This window comes from Mauremys reevesii, linkage group 3 (assembly GCF_016161935.1).
Source record: "Mauremys reevesii isolate NIE-2019 linkage group 3, ASM1616193v1, whole genome shotgun sequence".
NCBI classification, from domain to species: Eukaryota; Metazoa; Chordata; order Testudines; family Geoemydidae; genus Mauremys; species Mauremys reevesii.
In genome coordinates, this window is record NC_052625.1 from 152672322 (window position 1) to 152688827 (window position 16506).

At 40.0% G+C, this 16506-nt stretch overlaps 1 protein-coding gene and 1 long non-coding RNA gene across 5 annotated transcripts in view; one reads left to right on the top strand and one right to left on the bottom strand.

The window, feature by feature from the left end:
* KCNQ5 (potassium voltage-gated channel subfamily Q member 5) overlaps window positions 1-16506 on the bottom strand; it is a 480883-nt gene that overhangs the window by 129622 nt on the left and 334755 nt on the right. For both annotated transcript variants that reach the window (XM_039530234.1, XM_039530236.1), the window contains exon 2: window positions 12339-12429. In XM_039530234.1, the coding sequence (XP_039386168.1) occupies window positions 12339-12429 (91 nt within the window). The remainder of the gene's footprint in view (window positions 1-12338; window positions 12430-16506) is intronic.
* The window catches only part of LOC120400913, a 47326-nt gene that overhangs the window by 24867 nt on the left and 5953 nt on the right, over window positions 1-16506 (top strand). The window contains exons 3-5 of one of the 3 annotated variants that reach the window (XR_005596156.1): window positions 2251-2327; window positions 2697-2816; window positions 12329-12472. This is a non-coding gene — a long non-coding RNA (uncharacterized LOC120400913). Of the gene's footprint in view, window positions 1-2250; window positions 2328-2696; window positions 2817-11275; window positions 11323-12328; window positions 12473-16506 lie in introns of those variants that run through there. The other 2 variants (XR_005596155.1, XR_005596157.1) reach the window with 2 other exon arrangements.

The window sequence follows — 16506 nt, forward strand, 5'->3', positions numbered from 1 at the left end:
TTGCTTGCAACTCCCTTTTGGGTCAGGACCCCCAGTTTGAGAAACACTGGTCTCTCCTGTGAAATCTGTACAGTATAGGGTAAGAGTACACAAAAGACCAGGTTTCACAGGGTGTGGGGGACCAGATTTCACAGTCAGTGATGCGTTTTTCATGGCCATGAATTTGGTAGGGCCCTAACTATAAATGTCATGTAAAACAGACTTTGCATCCCCCACCCCCCAAATGTATATTCATCCATGTCATATGATCATATATTTATATAGATCAGATAATTCATGTTTAGTTCAGGTTTGATACCATTATTCTGACACTCTATGGCACACACCCTTTTAATATGATCAAGGTATTTTGTGTGTGATTTGTGTCTCTCAATGTGCTAATCATAACTTCTTGGTTGGCTGTTTTACCTCTGCACCTGAGTAACAGTTCCCATTTTCTCTCAAGATTGGAATTTGTTTCTCACTACATGATTTTAGTCTGATCCACTGATCTTTATAATCTCTTTGGGTTGCTGTATTTCAGACATTTATGGCCTTGTCTATTTTGTATGAAACATATATAGGTCATTTGTGCATATTTTTGTTAGCCATCCTTTTGGATTTACAGCTTATTTTTTATTGATTTCACCACATTCTGTCTGTAACAATCTGTGTGTTTTCATAGTTTGTCTGTATATCTTTGCTATGTGGCTGGGCTTATTTCTGTTTCTGCATGTTGTCCGGATGCTGGACTTTTTCTGTGCTCATACTAAGCTTTCATATAACTTATGTTGTGCCTTATTTGACATGTTTTTTTTCCTTTGCTATTTTATTTTCTGTAGTCTTTTTTCTCATTGGCCAGAGGTCTGGAAGCTCTGGGTCCTTGGGTCAGGAACCTCTGGGTTCTTGACCCTGGGACAGTCCTCATCGCAGGGCTGCTTCAGAGCTGCGACTGAAATTGACATTCTTGTCAGTCTCAGAAGAATGTCAATTTCACTCAGCAGCTGCCAGTCCTGGGGAGCAAATTTTCTTTCAGAAATACAATGCTGGTGTGTGTTGGTGTTTCTGAAATGAAGATTTTTTTCAGAATCCCTGGTTCATGAGAAAATTTGGGTTTGTTCCAAATTGGAATGAACCCAGATTTCAAAGTATTTGTCAGAAATGTCTGTATTTTGAAATTTGGGTTCGTTCTGATTTGGAACAAACCCAAAATTTCTTACAAAGTAGAAATCCTGAGTTTTGGCCAGCTTTACTTAAAAGGGATTTTTTTTAATTGTTAGTTTTAAAAGGTAACACCCCCTTACCCTCCAAGGAAATATTTATATCTAAGGTGGAACCCTTATATTTCTACCTCTGCCACCTGATTCTGTCCCTTTACATTACTATCTTAAATCCTCATATTATGGCCACCATCTGTCTGGACAAAGAAGGATAAGTCTCCCCTCAAAACCACTCCTTGATCGGCTGGAACATTTTCTGTTGTGTAACACGTGACAGCACCTTCATTCTCAGGGACATGCATCTTGCTCACTCAGCACTCCTACTCCTTCCTGATTTGTGAAGAGAGTGATTAGGAGTTACACCAAGAATCCTATTCAGGACTCCAACGTGTCTGATTACTTTTTACTCTGTGTGTGAATAACACCACCAAGTCCAAGTTCATACTGTGTTCTGTTTCTATCATCTATTTATTGTCAAATGGTTGTTTCCAACAGTACAAATGATGTCATCTGGCTTATCTTGGACTTGGTGGTGTTCCGCCAAGGGTTCCACCTTGGATATAAATATTACCTTGGAGGATAAGGGGGTGTCACCTTTTAAAACTAACAATTAAAAAAAATCCCTTTTAAGTAGATCCAGTGGGCACAAGTGAAATAATGTCATGGATGATATGTGATCCCACTGGCAGTGAAATGTGACAACCTCAGTGATCCTGACATTATACAATACACTGAGATTTCTCACAGAAGAAGAATTATAGATAGATCTCACTGCCTGGGAAATGCTCTAACTGTAGCCCTAGATTTCTCTTTTGATTTTTACAAAAATGGTTCCTGAAATTTTATGGCATTTTAGGGGCCCTTTTCATATCTATGTTGTACCCTGATCACTTATAGCAGGTGGAAATTTACTCTGTATAGCTCATAGAACATAAGTGAGAATGCCATTTAGTCACACAGAAATCTCTAATTACACATGTACAATACATTAGATTTCCTATTTACAAAAGAAAAATGTTCCTATTCAGATGTAGATATTTTTCTTTTTCAGCCCTCTGTACAAATACTATTTATGTTGAATGGAGACATGTGAAAGAAAAGAAAGGACAAAGTCTACCAAAAAGAAAGGTATCATTATTGACAATGTAATGAATTCCATTTAGTAACAGACCAATACTTTTGTTATGATTTCTTTTGTTCTTTGATATGTTTTAAAAATTTATTCTTATTATTGTTAACCTTATTGGCCATAGATTTTTTTTTTACTGATACCTTTAGCTCTCCTTATCAACTGAGTTTCTTTAATGATAATTTATAGTCACTGCCATCTGATGATTCCCAGGTACCCAGGACAGTAAGTCCTCTTGTTACCCCTCTTGTTACTCCCCAAGAGAGGGAGTCTTGCTGGTGATGGGTGTTAGCTCTGTACCACCAGCAGCTTTTCAGCCACTCAAGCACTCTCCTCTGGGTTATGCCAGCCTTGTCTTTGCCTTGCAGATTAAAAAGAGGTGCACCCCAACAGTCCCCAAGTCCCTCTGAAGCATTCCCATGTGATATTCAGCCCCTGACACTGGCTACTCATCGAAATCTCAGATCCTCTGCTCCCAAAGGAACAAGGTACCCCAGTTTACCAGTTTTACCTTAAATTCCTGCTCTTGTAAAATGCACAGCACTTATAACAACACACAAGGTTTATTTAAGAAAAAAACAGAGGTTCCAACTAGAAACAAGCAAGAGTGATGGAAACAAATGGTTACAATACAAAATAAAATAATAAAATGTAACTAGGGCCTACACTTATTGATAGTTACCAATAAAGTAGGTTCCCACCTTCCACCCCAAAGTTCAGCCTGTTGTAGAGCTGGCTGGCTTCACAGGAGCCTGGATCCAATCTTTTATGAAACACTCCCACTCAGCAACATGTCTCCTCAGTGAAAAGGATGCAGAGTGTCTTTCTCCACCCTGTGATAAACTGCATCAGTCTTTTGTCTTTATTCACAGACAGAGCGATCCCCTGCCCGTTGTAATTTTCCTTTTTACCTCCAAGTGGCTTCAATTGTTTGCAGTTGTCTTTGATGGTTTTCTATTGAGTGTTCTGGGATGGGACAAGGGTAGACGATTGAACCTTGCACTACATCACCAGCTAACCAGGGAGGGGCAACAGCTCCCTCCCACTTGAATGGGCCATCACTGAGACATATGATTCCCTGGTGACCAATTTCTACTCCAAAGCCATAAGGCACAGTTTTCAACATAGTTACATTATTTCTTAAATATACCTGTACACATCTTGCAATGATTATGAGTAGGACTCTGTGTCTGTCACAGAGGTCGCAGAAGTCACAGATTCCATGACTTTCCATGACCTCTGACTTGTACAGTGGCCAAGGTGATGACCCCAGGGCTGCCCAAGCTGCTCAGGTGGCGCTGGGGACTGCTCGAGTAGTGGCCAATGCAGCTGACCCTGGGGACTGCCTGAGCAGTGGTCCCAGGGCAGCTGGAGCAGCTGCTGTTTGGTTGCCCCACTAGCTGGTGCCACTGGCCTTGGGGTGCAGCCCCCACCCTAAGCTGCAGGCCCCATGGGGTGCAGCCACCCCTGACCAGCGGGCCCCCCAGGGCACCCCTGCCAACAGCGTTCTTGCCGGCTCCCCTCAGCAGTACTGCTCTCCCCCTACAATTTAGTCAGTGATATTTATGGTATAAGTCATGGACAGGTCATGGACCATGAATTTTTGTTTATTGCCCATGACCTGTCCATGACTTTTACTAAAAATACCCATGACTAAATCATAGCCTTAATTATGAGTATTGATAAGTTATAAGCTTTCAGTAGAGACCTCACATGCTACACTTTATGGAAAATACCATGAAAGCAGTGCATTAAATGTGGTGAGTTTGTCAGGTCTGAGACAGCAGTTGCTTGTAAAGAACAGTGAGACCCCTTTGCCAACTGGCATCAATGATGTCGCACCATCAACCTCCCGTTTTTTGTATTTTCTATATATGGATTTATTGCATTATTTATTTATTTATTTGATGATTTTGCATCCCTTTTTAACCAGGTTGATAGCTTTGCCCCCAAAGCAGCCTTTTTGTCATGACTGAGGAACTGTGGCTTTTGGGGCATCTATTAGAGAACTCCAAATTTTCATTTACACTTCTCTGTTAAATTTTTTTCTCCTACTCTGAACATTGCTTCTAATTATTTTTACTTTGGAGAAATCAGCCCTTTTCAGTCTATATTAATAATGGGGCCTGTATTCTATTTATATACAATGGCCGTAATGAAGTCAGGATTAAAGCTGGTTGAAAATTTTCAGATGGAACATTTTTTTTGCACTGGAAAATGCTAATTTGCTGAAATCTAAACATTTCATAAGTGTGCTGATTTCCTCAATGTTTTTGACAAAAAGTTATCAAAACGCTTCATTTCAATAATGTTGAAGTGTTTTATTTTGGCTGGCATATTATAAAGTTAAATGAAGTGCTCTGACCTTATCAAAACAAAATATTTTGATAAGGCCCTTTTGATATTTCTAAAACATTTTTTCAGAAATGTTGTTTTGTGGGCAATTTTGAATCTTCAACTTTTCACTCTAATTTGGGACAAAAGCAAATATTGGAATCTGTGTTCTGCGGGAAATTGTGAATTTCAACCAGTTTGTCATCCTTTTTTGTATACAGACGTCTAATTTTTAGTCCAGGGATCAATTTCATCTTTATCTGTCAGAAGCATGTTTAATATTTAATTACCCTATGTTCTGTACAATACCTTTCCTGTTAGAAAGTCCAAGGACATTTTACTAGTCGCAACATGTTATCTCAAATGTATGTTCCGCAGGATGAAGACTTCTTTGATAGACACCACTAGAAACAGATTCAAATTAACTTTGTATACAGTGATATCCACCTGGAAAATCCAGATGGATATCACTGTAAGGTATGACAAACAATGCAAAAAACAGGACTGAGCTAGCATTTCTTGTACTGTAAATCCAAACTAAATTGATAGGAATTTTAAATGTGGAAGGAGGCTTGTGATGTGCTATATATAAAAATCTACCAAATATTCAACTAAACTGAGTTAGTAAAAACAAACTTGAAAAAATTACCTACATTCCTCTTTAACAGATGCACTATTTCTGGACATCATTTCAGCCTTGCTAAAGTCAGAAGACTTTTTTACCTCACTAATGGGCATTATCAGGTTCTCTGCTGAGGGGAAGTTAAGTAAAGTAATTTCAGGTTAGTGCAAGAGCCCAAACACAAAACTCCTGGCACTCCTTCCCATCTTTATCTTTGCCCTGTGGAATGATGTTTGTCTTTGTGAACATGCAAGACTGGGGAATTTTTCTTTTTTTTTTTTCCTTATGCTTAATATTTGACCTTCATTTAAAACTTCCTGTACACAAGTCAGACTGCAAGTACTTCTAGACAGGGACTGTAGATGTCGTCTTTAGGCTTAGCCCTAAATATGGGGCAGCCCATCATTGGACCACCCCAGAAGGAACACTGAGGAGGGATTATGACTCCAGCTCACAATTCCTCCCCTCCTCAGCTCTTACTTTGGTGGAGTAAATACCTACTCTTCAGAACCACAGCAAGTGAACTTCTCCATTTGTGCCTATCCCACTTCAGTGACACGAGTGTAATGGGAGTTGTGCACTGGCTCTCTGCTGTGAAGGACTGTGGGTCTCAAGCCAGGTCCCCAGGCAGTCCTCAAAGAGAAGCTACCAGATTGCTGGCAGCAGCAGAGTTTGAGCTATTTGACCCTAGCTCACCAGAGGCACCACCCACTACTGGAGGAGATATACGGCTTCTTTGATTGGCTCAAACTTACTATTTAAGCCAGGAGACACAGGAAGCTGTATGAGCAACTAGTTAATATCCTGGTCTGGTTACTACATTGGACCAGGACTTTCCACCCAACTCCTGAGCCCTGCCTTGTTCCAGACCTCTGTCTTGTTTCTAGTTCCTGCCCATCTGCCTTGCTCCAGATCCCTGCTTCTGCCCTGACCACTAGGTTTGACTGCCTACATCACAATCCACAACATTGATCTGCCTCCTTTTGCCACTGGCTCTCAGGGGAAGGGGTGTGAAAGGGCAGAAGCTACATTCTACAGGGGACTAACAGCTGTGATCTATGTAGCAGTACTGTGCCCATTCAGGGAGGCAGAATGAGGCCCTGGCAGGCCACATTAGGGCTAGAGATGATTTTGCCTTATACAACAACAACAACAACAAAAGAATCAAACAATATGTACATATAGAATGAAAACACTAATACAAGATGACTTATTTTATCATGCAAAGAAAACATAATGGGAGTTAAGAGTTTAATATTCAGATTAAATATCACATTATGGTTTAATAATGGTTTTGTGTTGGTGTATTATATACTACAGGTCACAGAAAGAAGATAAGTACAAGTAATGAATTCTATACTATAGCTTGTTATAAATGATATTTCATCCAGAGGTGCATTCAGTGCAGTGGTCCTGTATATATTTTTAAGAGTAGATACAGATTTACAATTTTTGCAACATTATTTTTTACTAAAACTTCTAAAAAATATTTTTGTTGCTCTGATTGCTCAGTCCGTTTCATTGACATGAATGGGGCTACTTTTGTAGGAAGGTGCTAATTAAAGCGAATAAGTAGAGCTGAATGCAAACTGGAATATCCATTGCATGAGATTGTCCAGAATTGGGATAAGAATTGAAATATTGAAATTTTTGGCAGAATGAAACATTACAAAATTTTGATGTAGAAGTTATTAAACATTTCATTATGACATCTTCAATCAAAACATTTTGATATTCTGGAATAGAAATATTTCATTTTGGTTTGTTGAACTAACCCAAAACATTTAGTTTCAAGTAAGTTAAACATTAAATTGCATTTCCTGATAATGCACATTGCCTCATAGGTAGCTGTAGTTGAGATGCCTGATGCCCCCATTGTCCCCTAGGGGTTGTTACTCCCATGATGCACCACCCTGCTCAATTAGAGGGGAGACTGCATTGTATCATGGGAGATGTAGTCCAGCTTTAGAGTGGAAACTTCATTTTCTGCTGAAAAGTCATTCACACAGAAAATCAACCACTGGCTCTACAAATACCGGTGACAAAATCTTGCTGTGTGTTGTAAGATTTCTTAAAATATATAGAGTTTGGTCATGAGAGATGTGCCAGATTTATCTTCTTGGCTACCTTCCCCAAAAGATTTGACTTTTGCCTTCCCATGCTCAGTTTTACTTCTTCAACTTTTACTATTTGATACAGTGCCAGTAGTTGTTGTGCTTGTAGGAGACTAGTAATACACCAAGGATTATTTTCCTGCTGCGTTGGTTGGATTCTTGAATTGCTTGTGGCTTTTTTGATGTTGGAGGAGAATTTATTCTACTGTCTGTGTGGAATACATCAGTAGTCAGATCCAAGTGCCATAAACTGTGCAGAGAAGAGATTAAAGGATGATTGTGATAAGTAGGTATAAGGAGATGTCTGATGCTTTCTTTCCCTTTGTTTAGGCTTATTATTTCCAGAAAGTTAAGTAAATAGAGCCATTTGGGGAGACTTGTTTATTTTAGATTTTCAATTCTCTTGAAAAGTTTTTGAAGCTTGATGTCAGTGGAGATGTTTTAAATCTTCAGCCCACCCAACCCAGCTGCTGCTTTCATGAGTCCCAAGTTGAGAGAGAGAGAGAGAGAGAGAGAGAGAGAGAGAGAGAGAGAGAGAGTGTAAATGTATATAGCAATGGTCCTCTTGCTATTTCTTGTCTGTGACAGATGTTGCCTTGCTCCTACCTCTGCCTAGCAGACAGTCATACCATCCCAACCATGGAGGAGGAGTGGGAAAGAAGACAAGCCCCTCAGCATCTCTGGCCCTTGTAGTGAGGAGGCGGAGACTGAGGGCTTGTCTACACTACCAAGTTTTGTTTACAAAACTTATGTTGACACCCAAAAGTTGCCAAAACAAAAATCGCTAAAGGGTGTTCACACTTGCTCCACAGATCATATCATGTCATCGACAGGGTGAGCAATGCACTGTGCGTATGTATCGCGGCGCATCTCCGAGTTCTCGCACAGCCCCCTCAGCTGCCCAGAGTATCATCATGAGCAGCTCTGTGAGCTCTCCATGCTGAGGAATGGCAAAGCAGCGCAACAGTCTGTCCCCCTTCCCCTACAGCAGCATTCTGCCTCCTGCTGTGTTCCTAGTGCAGGGAAGAACAGGAGCATTCCAATGATTTGCTCTTTGTTTGTTCCCCAAATGGAGCAGCACACAGATACTTTCCGGAGCTTTGAAAGGGGAGGGGCGCATGCCTGCAGGGCAGCAGAGATCACAACACTGAGCAGAACAATCAGGGCAGGCATTATGGGATACTGGCAGAAGCCAGTTTGATCGACAAAATCAGCAGTGTCTACACTGGCTCTTTGTCGACAATAAAGGGAGGGGAAAAGACACAAGTCTCTCGTAGGGGTGGAAGTTTTTTGTTGCCAAACGTGGGCATTTTTCGTGACAAAAGTCCCCTTGTAGTGTGTACACTCTTGCTGTTTTATCGCCAAAAGGCAGGTTTTGGTGACAAAGCTTGCCAGTGCAGACAAGCCCTAGATTACCTACATGTACCTCCTCTCTTTCACCTTGCTAATAGCAGCTAAAATAAAGTCCAAAAAAAAAATAGGTGCCAGTGCAAGGCAAAATAAGGCAAAAAACATAGCTATGATTGTGAGGAACATTATTGGTTTTGTTTTATGGTAGCAAATTAGGGTGGCTCTTCACTACCATCTGGAATAAGTCCATGAAGCAGTTGTTCCTGGAATTCCAGCAGGCAGCTCCACAGAGTGTTGTACTTTACTTCATTAGAAAAGAAATATGGGATGCTGTATCTCTTCAGTATGAAATAAACAGTTCTTTGATATTTAATATAACTGTCTGTGGTAAATTGTGTAAGCAGAACATTTGCAAGAACCGTGTGAATCATTACATGTAAAGGGGTTGTGAGAATTGGTGGCACTAAGCACTGCAATCAGTGCATTTATGTAGTCAAAATGATTGCTGAAACATTAGTGCTGAGTTGTATTATTTTTATGTCGTTGAAAACTTTAACTAATGAGTCAGCAAATGAAGGAAAGAACATGTGGTCCAGCAAACAGGAATGAACCAGTTTAAGTTTCAGTTTGCTCCTGGACCTTATACGTTCTCCATTAGAGAGCCACAGCAGGAACTGTAAACATTTCTTATCACAGGACCTATTCTTGCTAAGAGCTTCTACAAACACATAGGGAGATTCTATAGAAATGTTGGATCAGACTACGACAACTAGTATTAATGCCTCACAGATTATCCATCCACTTCTATTAAGATCATCACTCTAATATACAGATGTCCTAATTTCTACATTCTGAATTGTTCAGGATCATACAAGAGACAGAGAGACTCTAAAATCCAAACAATAGAAGGGGTTGCAGGATTGGACAGTTACACACAGTAGTCCAAATCAGTGAAGCTATGATGATTTACACCAGTGAAGATCTGGCCTATGTGCTTAAATCTTATGTACAGATCTCACTGGACCTAAACAGATCACTGAGAGTAAATGTAGGACCCCACAAGAGTGTTTTACAGTGACATTTCAGGGTGAACTCCTTGCAAATAGAGATTGATTTAAGCAGGGATTGGCAACCTTTGGCCCGCGGCCCGCCAGGGTAAGCACCCTGGTGGGCCGGGTCCGTTTGTTTACCTGCCACGTCTGCAGGTTCGGCTGATCGTGGCTCCCACTGGCTGCGGTTCGCCGCTCCAGGCCAATGGGGTCTGCGGAAAGTGGCACGGGCCAAGGGATATGCTGGCTGCCACTTCCCGCCACCCACATGAGCCTGAAGCGGCAAACTGCGGCCAGTGGGAGCCGTAATCGGCCGAACCTGCAGACACGGCAGGTAAGCCAACCAGCCCGGCCCACCAGGGTGCTTACCCTGGCAAGCCGTGTGCCAAAGGTTGCCAATCCCTGGTTTTTAAGAGTAGTTTAATAGTTACATTAACAAAATCAATTATAGGATGCCCAAAGAAACTCATTACAAAGGTGTTGCTCAAATCAGTAAATAAGGGAATAGGATCTGAATGCTATCACTATTAACTGATTTTTGAGGGCATCTGAAATCACTAAAGTAACTGCATTGGAAATTACCATGCATCAGTTAGCCTGCCCAGTCCTTAACTACGCCGCTACCTCGATATAACGCCACCCGATATAACACGAATTCGGATATAACACGGTAAGGCAGTGCTCCGGGAGGGCGGGGCTGCGCACTTCAGTGGATCAAAGCAAGTTCAATATAACACGGTTTCACCTATAACGCGGTAAGATTTTTTGGCTCCCAAGGACAGCGTTATATCGAGGTAGAGGTGTACTTAGGAATTGTTATGATGAGAATCAGTAATGAGCACAAACAGTGATTGCCATCAAAAAGTCGACATTCGTCAACAGTCGCTATGCAGTGGAGTCTACCTAACATGTTGCAGTGTGTGTTCTTGGAATATAAAATAACTGTGGCAACTCTGTGATGTCTGGTGACGTTTTAAATTAACACCATTGTACCCCCATTGGCTATCATTGGCTCAGCATGAAGGGTTTATAGGCCAGAAGGGAACGTTGTGATAATCTAGTTTGACCTCCTGTATAACACAGGCCATATTACTTTCTCAAAATGACGCTTGTTTAAGATAGAGCAGATCTTTTAGAAAAATATCCTATCTTGATTTTAAAATTGCCAGTTATGGAGACTGCACCACAACCCTTGGTAAGTTGTTCCAATAGTCAATTGCCCTCACTGTGAAAAATGTGCACCATATTTCCAGTCAGAATTTGTCTAGCATCCACTTCCAGCCACTGAATCTTGTTATATGTTTAACTTCTAGTTTGAAGAGCACTTTATGGATTATATGCTCCCCCGTAGGTTCTTACAGACTGTGATCAAGTCATCCCCTTAACCCTCTCCTTGTTAAGCGAAATAGATTTTGCTCTGTGAGTCTGTTTTCTAATCCTTTCATCATTCCTGTGGCTCTTCTCTGATCCCTCTCCAGTTTTATCAATATTCTTCTTGAACTGTGGATACCAGAACTGAACCCAACATTCCAGCAGCGGTCACACTAGTGCCAAATACAGAGATAAAATAACATCTCTACAGAGTCACCTCTTTATGCATCCGATACACATATTAGACCTTTTGGCCACAGCATTGCACTGGGAGCTCATGTTCTGCTGATTACCCACCATCACCCCCAAATCTTTTTCAAAATCACTGCTTTCCAGGATAGAGTCTCCCATCTTGTAAGTATGGCCTACATTCTTTGTCCCTAGATGTATAAGTTTACATTTGGACATATTAAAACATTTGCTTGCACCAGTTTACCAATCATAATCATGTTAAGCAGTTTTCTAGATTAGATTCACTATACTTAAATCACAAGGAAAAGGAAACAAGAGGAAAATACAATAGAAAAGCACTTAATGAGAAAGTCATGAAGCTACCCTACTCTACAGAAAAATTGCCATTAAAAAGTCAGTATTTACCAACAGTTAACACATTGGTTAACACACTGGTATCTAAAATACCAACATTATTTCCTGTTTTAAGTATAAAGAAAGATTGTAGTAGCTCAGTATCTCGTCACATACTGACTTTAAGTGACAACAGCAGCATCAAAGGTCTTTCATGCTTTGAGGGTAGGACTTGTAAGTGAGAATATCCTGCTGTGGAAGAGAAGCTCTGCAGGGGCCAGGAAAAGGAGCCCAGAAGCAGAAGACTTCAACAGTTCAAAAGGCAAGGCAGAAGCAGTTATTAGTTTTAAGATTTATTTTTTGAATTTCATTAAAAGAAGAACTATTAGTAGTGAAGTATGGCAATTCTCAAGAGGAGAACAAAGATACAATCATGTGTTTGTTAACATTTCCTTATGTAGAATAAGTCCCAAAGGAAATGGTGATCCTGTCAATTTTTTGTTTATGATGGGCCTATTGTGATTTTTACCTTGTTGATAATTTTTTTTTAAAAGCATAAATTTACTTACTCTGTCTAAAGTGAGATGGCATTTAACATACTTAATGTGGCTGTGAAATTGTCCTGTATTCATAAGTTTCACTTACCAGAATGAAGAGGCAACGAGAAGCAAGTTTTGCGTGCTCAGGAATGGTAGAAAACACTGACAAAATCAAGCAACCAAATACAAGAAGAAAACTGAAAAAGAAAAGAATATTAAAGAATTAAGAACACTGAATAAGTATGTCCATCGATTCTGCATTTCACAAATAGGTGTATTTAATAAAATTCTAACAAAGGAATTTTGATAGAATTATATATAGTATTTATAAATTTACAAGTTTCTAAACAGCAGTATAATGAAGGGTAATAGAATTAAAAGAAATAACACAAGAATCTTTCTCGGTGAGATGACTGTATATGTATGAGCTATCTCTTGGTGCTCCAATCTGGGAAATATATCCATTCTAAACTAGTGTTTAATGCTGGGTGATATTTTTTTTTATGGGAAACCCCCTCACAGATTTGGGTTGATCAAAATATTTTAAAAATGTGGATTAAATTTGCCAAATTGTTTTGGTTGAAAAAAACAATTCTGAAAAAGTCAAACATTTTGTTTCAACATTTTTGAACCTGAATATTTCCACTTTGATTCTAAATGACTTTTTGCTTCAAATTTTACTTCCATTTTTTTTGTAACGTAAAAAACCACCGCCAAACGAAACCAAACATTTTGTTTGTTTGACCCAAACATTTTTTCTAGTTCAAACAAACAAAAAAATCATTTATTCACACAGCTCTATTAGTCTTAGGGGTTTTCAAAGAACAACCATCAATTACGCTTTTCCATAATCTGAAAGATCCCTTAATGTTTGCCACAAGACTTCTCCATTGCCACCTAAGGTATGTCAAAGAGAGCAAAGTCACAGATTCTGTGTCTTACTGCCAAGTATGGCAATTGGGCCCCGATGCTATGACTGTAAGGTGTAATTTTGAAAATTATCACATTTTGAAAAGAGAAAATAAAACCTGATGCAAAATCCTCACTAAGTATTTTTCCACTCAAAGAAAGGAAAGATCTATCTTGGCCACAAGCTGACTATTCAAGTCAGAGCTGAGTATTCACAGACCAAGATTCAAAGAAGAAAACTATTACATTTAATAGTGTAACAAAATGATGGCAAAATTGCAGGGGAAATTTGGATTGCCATTTCCAAGACATGGATTTCTAGAGGACAAATCAGGCAGGCCCTGCTTACTGCACATTATGAGATTTTGAACAGCAGTATATTCTGAGGTTTTTTTATTGCAGATGATACAGGAAAAATTTAGAGTATACGTTTAATTGAGTTATATGGTATATCAAATTAATGTATAAGAAGCTAATCTTAATGATACAGTATGATCTTAATGATACAGTATGATCTTAATGATACAGAAATATCTCTATAAAACGTATGCAAAGTATAACAATAAGATGACTTTTTTATAAACTGGTTGATTCACAAAGATAATTTGCTATATTTTTCTTTGCAATTGGTATTTTTAAGCAAAATGCTGTATTAATATTTCTATAATGAAATTTTAGTAAATATTGAATAAGAGTCAAATTCTGAAGTCCTTACTATGTTAAAACTCAGACCCTATTCCAGAAGAATTCCCGTGGAGTTTTGTCTGAATACAGTCTGATTATTAACAGAGTAAGAACGTCAGGATTTGGCTCTGTAGAAGCAAAATAAATAACATAACTATGATTCATGGAGAGACAAGGTGGGTGAGGTAATATCTTGCATTGGACCAACTTCTCTGAGTGAGAGAAACAAGCTTTCTGTCTCTCTCACCAATAGAAGTTGGTCCAATACAAGATATTACCTTATCCACCTTACCTTTCTAATATCCTGGGACAGACACAGCTACAACGACATTGCATATGACAGATGGAGTTGTATTGGATGTTCTGGGGACGTAATAAACCAGAAGAATAAAGTTTAAGTAGTTTGGGTAGCCCTATAGTAAAATTTATAGGGTCAGATTCTCCCTCCAAGCAGTGTAATCAGGAATACTTACACCGGGGGGAGGATAGCTCACTAGTTTGAGCATTAGTCTAGTAAACCTAGGGTTGTGAGCTCAATCCTTGAGGGAGCCACTTCAGAATCTAGGGCAAAAACCAGTAGCTGGTCCTGCTAGTGAAGGTAAGGGGCTGGACTCAATGACCTTTCAGGGTCCCTTCCAGCTCTAGGAGATAGGTATATCTCCATATAGTTAACATCATTGAAATCTACCAGACATCTGTCTGTATAGATGTTTATATGACATTGGCGATCATCTCTGTAACATCTGCTCATCAGTTGAATTACTCACTGTAATTGAGTTACACTACACCTAATGAGAGTGAGTGGAGAATCAAGTCCCCTGCATCCACTTCAAAATTTGCCTAACTGTATATCTATGAATACACCCTGGCTATTTCTTTCTACATTCGTATATTGGTTTTACTTCCCTTCCTTTCCCCTTGTTGGAAATGCACTTCTCCTTCACTTTATCTGTTACTGCTGCCCTCAGCCCCACCTTCCTGTTGTCAATTTTCCACCTTCATTTTCCTCTTGTGGTCTACCTCTCCATTTCTATGTACTTCTCCTTTGCTCCTTCTCTAGGGGCCTGGCCTTTGCTACTGACACAGCGGCTGCTGGAGCAACTTTCCCCTTTTACTCTGATGGCAATTACTAGATATTTGGCAAGCAACAGGCTAAACTGTAGCTGTGAATTAGGAGTATTTTTCTGCTACACTTAGCACTGTAGTCCCCATGTTAGTCTATATTCACCTACACTGAACACATCATTTTCTGATCTTTGGTTGCAAATTGATGATTGTGACCTTTGGTTGTATTAAATCTTTTCCTTTAAAGAAACAAACCTCAAGTACAGATGCAATTCTAGAACATGGTCCAAATGCAATATTGTAAAGACCTTTAGGGCATTACTTTCTTAAATGACCAGTTTCCATTTTGGGTAGTGTATGATTTTAAGTCTATCCTTTAAAACAAATAAGGGAATCTAGATGAGTTACCAGATTGACAGGACTAGAAAGACAAGCCCTCTATTTATACCCAGAACTAATTCAGCACTGGTAAAACCATCAGATTGACCAGTGCACCAGGGCCAGCTGCCTCCCAAGCACCCTTTCTTGACCAGGGATGGCTCTGCCGCACCCTGCCTCAGTTTTCCCTCAGTCTTCTCAATAACTCACAAAAAGCTTTCACAGGTCCAACAAAAACAGCCCTTCTTGGGGTCTGGTTTATTAAAATAAAGTTCAAAATCATTCACGCTGTCCTGAAAGTCCCACATAATTCAAGCTGCCACTCCTAGGCCTCTCCTACTCTCCGAGACATCAGCAGGCAAAACCTCCCCTCAGCTGCTCCCCTGTTGTTTCAGGGTCCCATAAAGAGCCCTGTCCCTCTCCTTGTGGGCTTCTTACTATGTGTTTTCTATCTATAGCTTTCTCTGGCTATAAGTTTCCCCCCTGATCAAGGGTCTCCTGAAGGAACCTTCTGCTCATTGCAGCTCTTTCAGCCTCTGCCACATCTTCCTCCCTGTATCTCCAGTTCCCTTCTGGCTCTTTATAGAGACCAGCAGCTCTCTATCAGGCCCCCTGGAGAGGCTGGTAGTGAGGCACAGGTGGTCTGGACCAGTTCCCTCTTAAAGGACCCAGTCCAACCTGTGACATCCAACTTACGTGTTTTGTTATACCAATGAGAGTGCCTGGACGGTGCAAGGCACGGACAAATCAATTACTCAAGATGCAAGGAAGATGTAATGATCATATGTAGTTAAGGAAATTCTTGCATATTCCAGGTGTTTTCCTTAAAACATTCGGAACATGAAAGGATCCGCATTGGCCCGAGGGACCTATGCCAGGAATGATGAAGTTTATTCTCTGTGATCCTTACTTTGCTTCTAAGAGTGCTAATTAGGCTAGTATTTTTTGTTATGCGAACACCTGTTCTCTAAGGGCTTGTTTACATGGTGCAGCAGTGTGCTCTATAAGGATGTGATTTCTAAAGTGCACTAATGTGCTCTGCACTGTTTGGTCCACGTTAACCCTGCTGGAGCACACTAAAAGTTCTCTAAAGCACTTTATCATAGTGCTGTTTGAAACCGTGCTTGAAGCACCCCAATCAATGCACAACATGTTAGTGCACTTTAGGAATCACACTCCTATGCATCTCATTACCCAATCACATAGACAAGCCCTAAAAAATGGACCAAGACAACAGC